General features: G+C 35.3%; 1 protein-coding gene across 1 annotated transcript; it reads left to right on the forward strand.

Moving 5' to 3' along the window:
• Positions 1–482: 482 nt before the first annotated feature.
• On the forward strand, positions 483–11,914 carry LOC127617993 (polyunsaturated fatty acid 5-lipoxygenase-like). The gene is made up of 14 exons (XM_052090200.1): positions 483–666; positions 1,584–1,782; positions 1,875–1,956; positions 3,129–3,251; positions 4,372–4,478; positions 4,784–4,956; positions 5,647–5,793; positions 6,586–6,789; positions 6,933–7,019; positions 7,557–7,735; positions 7,887–8,008; positions 8,519–8,619; positions 8,722–8,892; positions 10,246–11,914. Exons 1-14 carry the CDS (start codon positions 517–519, stop codon positions 10,423–10,425), a joined length of 2,025 nt encoding a protein of 674 aa, XP_051946160.1. The 5' UTR covers positions 483–516; the 3' UTR covers positions 10,426–11,914.
• The last annotated feature ends 279 nt before the right edge of the window (positions 11,915–12,193 follow it).

A 12,193-nucleotide genomic window follows, 5' to 3' on the forward strand; every position in this document is an offset into this window, starting at 1 on the left:
TTTGGTATAATTTTTTATTTTATTTATTAGAGGGAAGAAGCTAATTTAGCAGAGAAAAACATTTGCAGTACTATTTCATGCAATTTTAATTTGAAGTCTTTTTCATCACAAACTAATAATAAGTATCAAGCAGCTGCCTACTCTAAATAAAAGCCCTCATGAAAATGATAGCTGCTACATCTGATGTGCAAGGCTTCTTAAAAACTGATTCCTAATTTATGGCCAGAATATTTTGACAAATTTCTTGTGAAGGGGTTCAAATAAACCTTCAAGTCTTGCTTTTAGTACTGTACCTTATGGGTGATCAATATCATGCATATTAATTTCTGTGTAGCACTGTATATGTGATGTTTGTGGCTTGTGTTTTTTCATGACTGTGAGTCAGTTACAGAGGGAGGGAGGGAGAGAGGGATGGAGGAAGAGGGAGGGAGAAAAGAGGAAATGCAGACTCTGCGTGACTCTTGAAAATTACATTTAGAGAGTTTGCTTGCCGAGCTGTTTTCCAGGTGCACTAAAATGCCCAGCTACACAGTGACTGTTGCCACAGGTACTCAGTGGTTTGCTGGAACAGATGACTACATTTACTTGACCCTGGTGGGAACTAATGGATGCAGTGAGAGAACCCTTTTGGACAAACCCCTCTATAATGACTTCGAAAGAGGAGCGGTAAGATCCTGATAGTGGATAGTGAATGCAACCATTCGTGCAATGGATTATACAATATACTGTATAACTAATCAGCACCTTAGACTTTTGATTTCATTATTAATGGTTTGATATTCATTCAATTGAAAACTAGAACTCTGTCAGGAAACAAATTTACAACCATTTCCCTTTGTAAATTCCCCTTTTTCTCATTTTTATCTTCTGGTATGCTTTCTTTATGGCCATTGATCAACTTGACCCAAAGATTGAATTCAGTACTAGCATGCACAGTGTGTTCTGAGTCAATCAATGATCAACAAAATATTGTAACATCAATACAGTAATTGTACAGCCAATTAATGTTACAGTTCAAAGGCATCATGCATCCATTATATCTGGAAATGGAATGTGATATGCTTATAATCAATGTCTTTTATCATTTAAACCAAACTTGTAATATCTTTCAATTTCAATAGTCTTTTCTCTACGGGAGTAGTTTATGTGACATACTTTTGGGAAGTTGACATGTCCTGATCTGATAAGCTCATTCTAAAAGCATCATTTTAATAATTATTTTATCATTATTATTCATGCAGTTTTCATCACCAAAAACGCATTTATCATATGCAGGACTATTTAAAATGAACTAGTGAAGGCTAAAAGGTTTGGAAAGTCAAATAACTTGGATCATTTACAGCTATACACTTCCCTTTTTCATGTACAATGTCTGTTTTACCTCAAATGTTTACCTAAAATCTTTATGTTAACAAAAGAAAGTTCATGATCATGTTATGCATCAACTATCCAAGAATCACTGCTTACACTTATCTCAATAAAGGAAAAGAGAAAGATAAGAACATAGACGTCTGTTTGTGAAAATTGAAGTGCTTTTTGAGGCTTTGCCTTTATATAACCTCTAACATAAGGTATAATTTAAGGTGGACTCATATGACATCAATGAGGGAGAGGACCTGGGTGAAATTCAGCTGATAAAAATTGAAAAGAATAAATACTGGATGCACGATGATTGGTACTGCAGATACATCACGGTGAAGACGCCCTATGGAGACCACATCGAGTTCCCTTGCTTTTGCTGGCTAGTCGATGACAAGGAGGTGATCCTCAGAGATGGCCGGGGTGAGTTCAGATGGGCTGTGTGCATTCAGCCTACAATAAAGTCTCAAAATTGACCATAAAATACTAAGGTTTCATTGCTTGCTGTCTTTTAGCTCGATTGCCTCAGCATGACAAGACCGGGCTGGCGAAACAGCATAGACGCAAAGAGCTTGAGCAGAGACAAAAGACATACAGGTTTTGGTGCAACTTTTAGAAAGAGGTTTACCAGACTTGGTCTACAGGAAAAGGGGTTTCCTCACAAATGCAAATGTGGTCTAGAATTTCATAATTCAGTAGCAGTATGGAGAAATACATAATGAATTCTCCTCAGAATGTAGTTATACTTTAATGACTGATTAAGTCCCATTTAACACATGTTTGTGAAGCCAAACAACTTTAAGAGAACACTAATTATGGGGACAGAGATCTGCATTTCTCTAAAGACCCAATGAAATCTCTTGAGGAGAGCAGTTGTCTTTCCTATGTTGATGTATTTCCTGTTGAAAGCTTAAGTTATGACAGCTAGTTGATTTCAAGTGGTACATTTTTCTCCTAACAGATGAGACTTTTAAGGTTAATGCTCTGTCAAGTTTTAAATCAACAAAACCGACTTCCATACCCTAAACCTAAAAGCAGATAGTGACATAAAAGCAATGTGAGATGACAAATGCAATTGCTATAACTAAGTCATTTTGTGGAGCTTCTACAACACTGTTGGCTCACGTGTCGACTTGCCTGCACTTCTGGACAATTACTTGTAAATGTGCTGTAGGAAATATGTTAAGACATCATCAGATAGCATTGTGTGAGGAAAAGAGTGAAAAGTAAGTGTTATGAGCTGTCAGTCTGCTTTTTTACTCGTACTTTTTGTGAAAGTTAATAAAATGAATTGTTGTTGTTGCACCTGTAATGTTAATTTCACAACAAAACTTCTGTGGTATGTGCAATAAGCCACATAAAAGTAATTTAGCAAAAATGTAGGTAGTAACATGATTCTATGACACCAGGCTGAAATTTCACAAATGTATATATACAGTATATGTATATATATCTGTATAAATATCATAAAATATATCTTAAAACTTCAATTTAAATAATATGGCCTATCTCGCTTTTTAAGGCCCATCTCAATGGCATAATGGTGATGAAGTCTCGGTAAATCTACTTTTAATGGGACTTAACTGGAACCTTTGCCAATGATAACATTGCGTTGTGTCTGACCACTTGTGTCTGTTTTAAAGGAAATCCAGTTGTTGTAATTTTTTAAGTGGAGTCTGTTGTTTGTGCTTTAATGTTGATTATGAATTATTTGGTTTGGATTTAATTAAGACTGAATTTTATACATGGTATTCTGCTTCATGTTGAAGATGGAAAGAATGGCACCCTGGCTTCCCAATGAGCATAGATGCCAAAGCCCATAGAGAGCTGCCACGGGACATTCAGTTTGATAGCGAGAAAGGAGTGGACTTTGTGCTCAACTACAGCAAAGCGTAAGTAAAAATCATCAGTAATCTCATTGTTGAATAGCCTACTGACTGTTATCTTTATGATACAGCGGTCAGTTAGTTTTTTTTAGAAAGGGACGGCCTGTTTGTGTTTATGCATATTTGCATGTATCTCTTAGAACTCTGTTTGTGTTTGCATGTACCTCCTGAATACAAACACACATTGTTCTTGTGGTATTCGAAATTTGCACAGAACTTGACTAACTCAAGTTAGATTGTGACTGTTAAAAGAAGTTTTTGACGTTGTTGTCGTTCTTCTTATGTTGTTTATCACACGCTCCCACAGACACAGTTTTGTCACATTGTTAAAAAATACAAATATTTAAAAAAATAAAAAAATACAAATAAATGTATGGTTTGGACCTAAGGGCAAGCTTTAAATTATTTGCTCTAGAAAGTGACCCAAAATTATTAATGGCAGATTTGTTTCTTTATCTAAAACTATTTTTCATAATAATATTTAAGATCAATAATTGAATATCAAAAGAATATCAATATGCATTCAATATCCTTGACTGCATACAGTTGGCCGAGGGTGTGTTTGAGTCCAGCCTTTTGTAAGTCATGAAAATAGTAACTGTCCAGTCACCAAAGCTGTCATTGATTTCTATTTACTTTCATTTAAAACACACACACACACACACACACACACACACACACACACACACACACACACACACACACACACACGTTGTGTTTCCATGTTTTATGGGGACTTTCCATAGACATAATGGTTTTTATACTGTACAAACTTTATATTCTATCCCCTTAACCTAACCCTACCCCTAAACCTAACCCTCACAGAAAACTTTCTGCATTTTTACCTTTTCAAAAACATAATTTAGTATGATTTATAAGCTGTTTTCCTCATGGGGACCGACAAAATGTCCCCACAAGGTCAAAAATTTCGGTTTTACTATCCTTATGGGGACATTTGGTCCCCACAAAGTGATAAATACACGCTCACACACACACACACACACACACACACACACACACACACACACACACACACACACACATAGTATGTTTTCTATATAGTATCTATAAAGTTACTAAATATTACGTAATATTTCTGAATATTTGCCTGTGTTCTATTCCACAGGATAGAGAACCTTTGTGTAAACCAATTTATGCACATGTTCCAGTCCTCTTGGGGTGACTTTGCAGATTTTGAGCGAATATTTGTCAGAATTAAGAACACAATATCAGGTTTGCACTTATTCCCGAACATGCAATTATCATATTTTGACACTGGGTTTGTGTAGATCGAATGAAGAATTGCACAATATCCAACAAAGTTACCAACAGTAACACTATCATTTGATACACAGGAGTACAACTGTACCTGATAGATTTAAACAGATCTTCAAGCACTGCGCAATATAAAATATAAAATACATGAACTGACATGAAATGTATTACATGAAACGTTAAGAAATCATGTTTTCTGTGTTCATTTTTTTCATGGCTCCATATTAATTGATTTCTTCACTTTTATTGTGACCTTTGCACAGAGTATGTGATGCAACATTGGAAGGAAGACTTCATGTTTGGGTACCAGTTTTTGAATGGCTGCAATCCTGTCATGATCAGAAAATGCACAGAGATACCAGATAAGTTTCCAGTCACACACGAAATTGTGGAGGACAGTCTGGAGAGAGGTCTTACTCTGGAGGAAGAGCTCAAGGTATGCAAAGTTCATTTATTATCAAAATCAAATCACTTTATTGTCACTCAACCATATACACAAGTGCAACAGTTGGTGAAAGTCTTCTGAAAGTTCTGAACAACATAGCAGTCATGACAGTGATGAGACATATACCAATTTACTGTACAATAAATATCAGATTTACACAACAAAATTTAGATATCTAATATACACCTAATATACAAATAATAATATACAATGTACAGTATACAACACACACAATATAGAATACACAGTAGACAATAAATAATAATATATATAAAATATATTGAAGTTTGTATGCTTTGACATTCAGGCTGTCGGTTGATAGTCAGTTGCCAGTGTGTTGTTAAGAGAGAATCTAATTTATGACAGTCCGTGTGAGATTTGATTATCAATTTAATACAAATTTAAATGACAGTGCAACGGGTTCAGGGTGGGCGAGGAGGAGGTGGGAACCAGCAGGAGAGTCAACATAACTTTAATGACTTAACTGAACATAAAACACACAAACACACACATAAAAAATGCGGCCACGTATATCTCTTTCTCTCCCACTGATTAATTGACTCAGTGCCGTCCGTGCACCCTCACGGCCCGGCCACGCCATCCTCCCCGTCAGACAGGTCTATATGTTGCTCTTCCTGTCTACCAAATGTATAAATTAAATTAAATGTCTTTGCTTTTCAGGAAGGAAACATCTTTATTGCTGACTATGAGATATTAGATGGGGTAACGGCAAATGCTACAGACCCGTGCACACTTCAGTACTTGGCTGCACCCATCTGTCTCCTGTACAAGAATATTCAGAACAAAATCATGCCAATCGCCATTCAGGTATCTGTTCTCAACAGAAAACAGCCACATGTGCAGGACACTTTTATAGTGATGCTACCTTACCTTAATGTAATTGTTCAAGAAACTGCATGGGATATCATTTTCACAGAACAGAGTGTGATTAGAGCATTTCTTTTTATATAAAAGTATTTATAAAATTTAAGTCAAAATGATATACTTTCGGGAAGTAGACATGAACTAAAAGGAACTATTTTAAACAGCATTTTTATATTGGGTGTCTTTAAAAACAATATACTTACATTTAATACAATGCACCTATGAACTTAATGTTTACATTGTACTTGACACAAAGAACTTAATGTGTGCATTCTGTTTCATTGTACATATGTGTTATTCTGCAATACTCACAAGATACACATTTGCTGCTAGGAGAAGTGTAAACAGTGTAATACAGATGCATTTAATGTACACAATAAGTTTATTGTAAAAAATGTTTATTCTTTAATGTAAATACAAAGTAGTTAAAAAATTATTATACATGTAACTTTTATGACTCATATTTATTGTCAGACTACATGGGATATTTGTACAAAATCCTTCAGGTGACAATTGCAGATTACCTCTTTCAACAGTGCAATGAAGGCAAAAATGTGAAAGGTCACAGGACTTTTACATATACTCTAGAATATGCGCACTTTCCTCTATACAATCAAATGCATTTTAACTTTGATCAGCAGTTGATTAAAACAAAAGTTCACAGGCCCGTTATGCCTTAACTACACAAACAAGCCATAATGAATGTTGAAAATGACCACTTTTTCATTGACATAGTTGGGTCAAACACCAGGGGAGGAAAACCCTATCTTCCTCCCAAGTGATGAAGAGCATGACTGGTTGCTGGCCAAGATTTGGGTGAGATCTGCTGACTTCCACGTGCACCAGACAGTCACACATCTTCTTAAGACACATCTGATATCTGAGGTCTTTGGCATAGCCATGTTCAGACAACTGCCTGCAGTTCATCCTGTTTTTAAGGTAATGTCTCTGTTCTCTCATTAAAATTGATACCATAATGTAAATGATAATGTCTATAATGTTCACTACAAGTCCTCTTAAAGAAATAGTATGAATATATGTGGTTGAGAGAACATGCTAAGAAGCAACATTTGCTCTTATAGTTGCTTTTACCTCACGTCCGTTTCACCATTGCCATTAACACCAAGGCACGTGAGCAGCTTATCTGTGAGTGTGGACTCTTTGACAAGGTAAGTTTATCTCTCGTTCATTTCCCCCATAGACTAACTTCTGTCTAATGTTTTACAAATATTTAACTCTCTATCATGTGTTTGTAAATGTGTTGTTTCTTCTCAGGTTGATTGTGCGATGATCAGTGCTGTTAAATTATATTTTTGAAAACTTTTTAGAAGTTAATTTAGATGGTACAAAGCACATTTTATATTTATAGGTATGCAATTATATTTATAAGGATTTTCCACTTTCTAACTGTTGACTACATATGGCCCACAACTCCTTTTGTGTTTAAAATAAGATATAACGTCTTAAAAATTATGACATGATGTTCATTTTTGGGTGAACTATCCCTGCCAATGTCCACCTTCAAAAAGTGCATGTTAAATGTTTATTACAATCATTGCATTTTTACCTCCCTTGACTCAAACAAAATTGAGAGTACATGCATGGAAGATCCAGTAACATCTCCGGGAGTTATAACAGACTACCATTGCTCCATTACATCAGTGTTTATTGTATGTGCGTGGGGTGTGTTTATCTGTGTACCACAGGCCAATGGTACAGGTGGAGGTGGCCATGTAGAGATGGTCCAGAAGGCCATGAAGACCTTTACCTACAAGTCCCTTTGTTTCCCAGAGGATATCAAAGAACGAGGCATGGACAGTCAGGAGGAGCTACCCTACTACTTTTACAGAGATGATGGCAACAGAGTCTGGGAGACTGTGAAAAAGTACAGTATATTACAACTGATAAATGAAACAAATTAACATTTCATTTTAAAATAAAATGCAGCCCTTCTAAAGCATTAACAAAGTATGCTCAATGACAAATGCCCATTTTACTTGCCTTAATAATTTTAGAATGATTTGATCTCCTCATAGTTTTGTGTCAGAGGTAGTGGACGTCTATTATGACAAGGATGAGACTATTCAGGAGGATGAAGAGGTCCAGGCATTTGTTAAAGATGTTTGCAGCTTCGGAATGCAGGATTTTGACTATTGTGGTAAGTTTTTCCAAAATGATTTTGGTTTGAGTATGTTTTTATACTTTATGAACTCCTTGGAGCTGCCTCGGTTTAAATGATCTGCTCAATGGCACAGTACCTGCAGTATCACATTGGTGACAAAATAAGACTATAACGTCAGTAACTCTCCAATTCTTGTCTCACCCTACTCTTCATCAGCTTGAACTGAACATCAGATCTTGGCAGAATTTCCCTTTTTGGATTAACTTTCATGTTAAGATCAGCATCTGTTGAAACAAGATTGTTAAAAACAAGTTTTATAAATTCTGATCTTTACACTCTGTCTAAATGAGCGTTATGTCATGTCAAAAACAACAGAAACCCATTATAATCAATGATGCTGTCTACACTGGAAGCGTCCACTAATGAATGGGTGGCGTGTTCCATTTTGCGCTGCACGCACTGGTGCTACTACATAAATTAAACGGTTTAAAACATTTTGACTTCTGATTGAGAACTTTAGTGATTTGATGTTGTCATGGTCTGCAGAGTTTCCCAAGACATTGCACACCAAAGAGCAGCTAGTGGAGTATCTAACTATCATTATCTTCACTGCTTCTGCACAACATGCTTCAGTAAACTTTGGTCAGGTGAGATAACACATGCTTTTCTAGGCACTATCCTAAAATTGTTGCTTGGAATTGTATTATATTAACACAACTCTAATGTCATCTTACAACCCATTATTCCAGTTTGACTGGTGTTCATGGATTCCCAATTCCCCCCCAACCATGCGGAAGCCTCCACCTACAAAGAAGGGTGAGATAGATCTGAAGTACATTGTGGAGAGTCTGCCTGATCGGGGACGATCCTGCTGGCATCTTGGAGCAGTGTGGGCCCTCAGTCAGTTTCAGGAAAATGAGGTCTGATGTATTTGATTAACTCGTTACTATTACAAACAAACTCTATAAACCATGGGCTTTCAAACTGGGATCCCCAGGGGGCCGCAAAAGGTGCTAGGTGGTCCGTGTAAAATTTCAGAGAAAGTAAATGTCTTCATAAATGTAAAATAAAAAAAAAAAGACAGTTTATCGAATTTTACATTATTACCATTTCAGTTTTATCAAAATGTTTCTCCTCAGGTTTATTTATTTAAAATGACCCAATTATTGGGTAGAACAATATATACTGTCAACGCACTACAAAGAATAGAACTTAGTTCTATTATGATCAATCATTACAAATTGATATTATGCATCATTATATTCAACATGCTTTACTTCGGATTTCATTTATTCTGTTAAGTATTTATTTAAACTACACAGAGAAAATTATTATAAACATGATACAACACAATAAATGCACATAATTAATTATAAATAAACCATAGTTTTTTCATATCGGCATTTTCATGCACTGCCGCAAGCACGTGAAAACTGCGATATAAAATAATGATTGTTAAAATTGTCAGTTTAGATCGATGGTTAATGACAATATTTTTTTTCTCTCCCCAATTTGGAATTCCCAATTCGCTCTAAGTCCTCGTGGTGGCGTAGTGACTCGCCTCAATCCGGGTTGCGGAAGATGAATCTCAGTTGCCTCCGCATCTGAGACCGTCAATCCACACATCTTATCACGCCGCTTGTTGAGCACATTACCGCGGAAATGTAGACATGTGTAGGCTTCACGCTATTCCCCGCGGCATACACGCACAACTCACCACACGCCCCACCGAGAGCAAGAACCACACATTATGGAGACCACGAGGAGGTTAACCCATGTGATTCTACCCACCCTAGCAACCGGGCCAATTTGGTTGCTTAGGAAATCTGGCTGGAGTCACTCAGCATGCCCTGGATTCAAACTCGCAACTCCAGGGGTGGTAGTAGGCCTCAATACTCACTGAGCTACCCAGGCCCCGCCAGTGGTTTTTATACGGTCAATAATTGGCTGACATGTCGGTGCATCCCTACAGATAATTAAAAAATATATATATTTTGGATTTAGAACAATAACAATATAAAAGCTAAATATTTCAATTGTTCTTACATTTTCAATGGTCTTTACAAAAACTATTTAGCAACCTTTATATATTTAAGGAGGGGGTCCCTTAAGGGGTTCCTTGGCATCAAAAATTTGTGAAACCAGTGTTCTAAACTCACTTTTACTCCATATACAGTACTGTTCATATAGTTTTAAAGCAACATAAAGGTGGTAAATATAAATGTAAGACATGGTATTGAAGGATTATCACATTGAATATATGATTTCTGCAGATGTTCTTAGGCATGTATCCTGATGAGCACTTCATCGAAAAACCTGTGAAGGAGGCCATGGTGAAATTCCGCAAGAAACTTGCAGAAATAACCATAGTCATCAAGACCCGAAATGAAGGAAAAAAGCTGCCGTACTATTATCTGTCTCCTGACAAAATCCCAAACAGTGTGGCTGTCTGATTTTACAGTAACAGGTGAACAAGAGTATTTTATGAGTTAAAGTTGATGTATGTATTTTGTCTTCGTTAAAATACTTTCTTGTATGCTAGCTTAATATGCAAAGACAACTAGAAGTATGACATTTGTAGGTTGACTTCATTGAAAATTGTGTGATGTAAACACTGTATGATGTGGCGCTATCAAAACGTTGCTGTGTTTGTTTGTGCATCTCAACCAGTCAGTCACAGAAACACTGGCTCAACCAATGGTATGAGTTTGTGGTGAGACTACCTGATTGCAGTTTTGGGGAGTAACAGAATACAAGTAACGGAATTACGTATTTCAAATTCAAAATATAAGTAACTGTATTCCACAACAGTTACAATTTAAATCATTGGTAATTAGAATACTGTTACACTCAAAAATATTTTGATTACTAAAGAAATTACTTTACATTTAATTGTCATTCGATTAATTTAATGTTTAGTCCTTTCAGATGGAAAACATTTATACATATTAATGATGCGATCAAAAGTGCATTTGAACAGCGGTGAAACACTTTCTTATGATGTGTTACATTCATACGAGCTGACAGAGAAGTAAGTTTGAAGTAAGTTTGGGGCAGAAAAAATAGAAATATACCTTGTGTAAATTGTCAGATTTACTCTAAGATAAAATGCTATTTCTAGCCATTTTACATGCACATGTTACCAGACACAATCATATTTTTTATCAAGAAAATTCACATTGGATTATAATTTCTTTTTTCAAAGAAATTAAGGTAAGACCTTTGATATTAGGGCAAAAATCGCATTCTTGATAATAATTTTTGTATTGTTTTCCTGTAAAAATAAAAATAAAAATCCTTAAAAGAAGATCAATTTGATTTATCTTGTTTTAGAAACAACACTGCATAAGATATTTAGGTTTTTCAGAGAATGTATTTTTAATGTGTATTTTGTCTTACTGTACTGGCAGAGTTTTTATAGAGAAAACAAGTGAAATAATCTACCAGTGCTGAAGAAGTAATCCAAAGTATTTAGAATATGTTACTGACCTTGAGTAATCTAATGTAATACATTACAAATGACATTTTACAGCATGTTTTCTGTAATCTGTAGTGGAATATATTTCAGAAGTAACCCTCCCAACCCTACCTGTTTGTCAGACCAAAGTAAGAAGGGAGTAGTCTCCATGAAACCTGACCAAAGTCATTATTTATGCTAATGGTGCATAAATTAAACCTCTTCGCTTTTAAGTAGCTTAATAAAAAAAGGAAAAGGTAGCACTTTTATATATCAAGTAGCTGAGTTAGAGGATTTTCATAATTTTGTGTATTTACATTTATATTACAAGTACTAATCAGGAAATAATATCTAATTATAAGGTTTTAATTGATGTTGTACCCCAAAATGATTTTATACCTGCTTATATTATATTGATGAGTGTATTTTTTCCTTGTTTATTTTACCCAAATGTCAAATAAACTCAGATTTTTTTTTATCAAAAAGCCAAATAGGAGAACTTTTTTAGTTTGTCTTTATTGATGTCCTGTCTCCTGTATCATTCAAATTATAATTCAACAATTACAACTGGATACATATGATCCAGTTTTTATATTTCAAGAGGTTCTTCTAACACATCATTTTCACCCCACAATATTAATTTTTGTAGGTTATTTGTGCAACAAAGGAATAAATGTGTCTTAAATGTACAAATAGAAATTATTTTAAAAAAGCCTGGTCAGTTAATAATAGTTTTAATAATCACAACAATTTTTGTTGGATTG

Source organism: Xyrauchen texanus, chromosome 24 (assembly GCF_025860055.1).
Source record: "Xyrauchen texanus isolate HMW12.3.18 chromosome 24, RBS_HiC_50CHRs, whole genome shotgun sequence".
In the NCBI taxonomy this organism is placed as follows: domain Eukaryota; kingdom Metazoa; phylum Chordata; class Actinopteri; order Cypriniformes; family Catostomidae; genus Xyrauchen; species Xyrauchen texanus.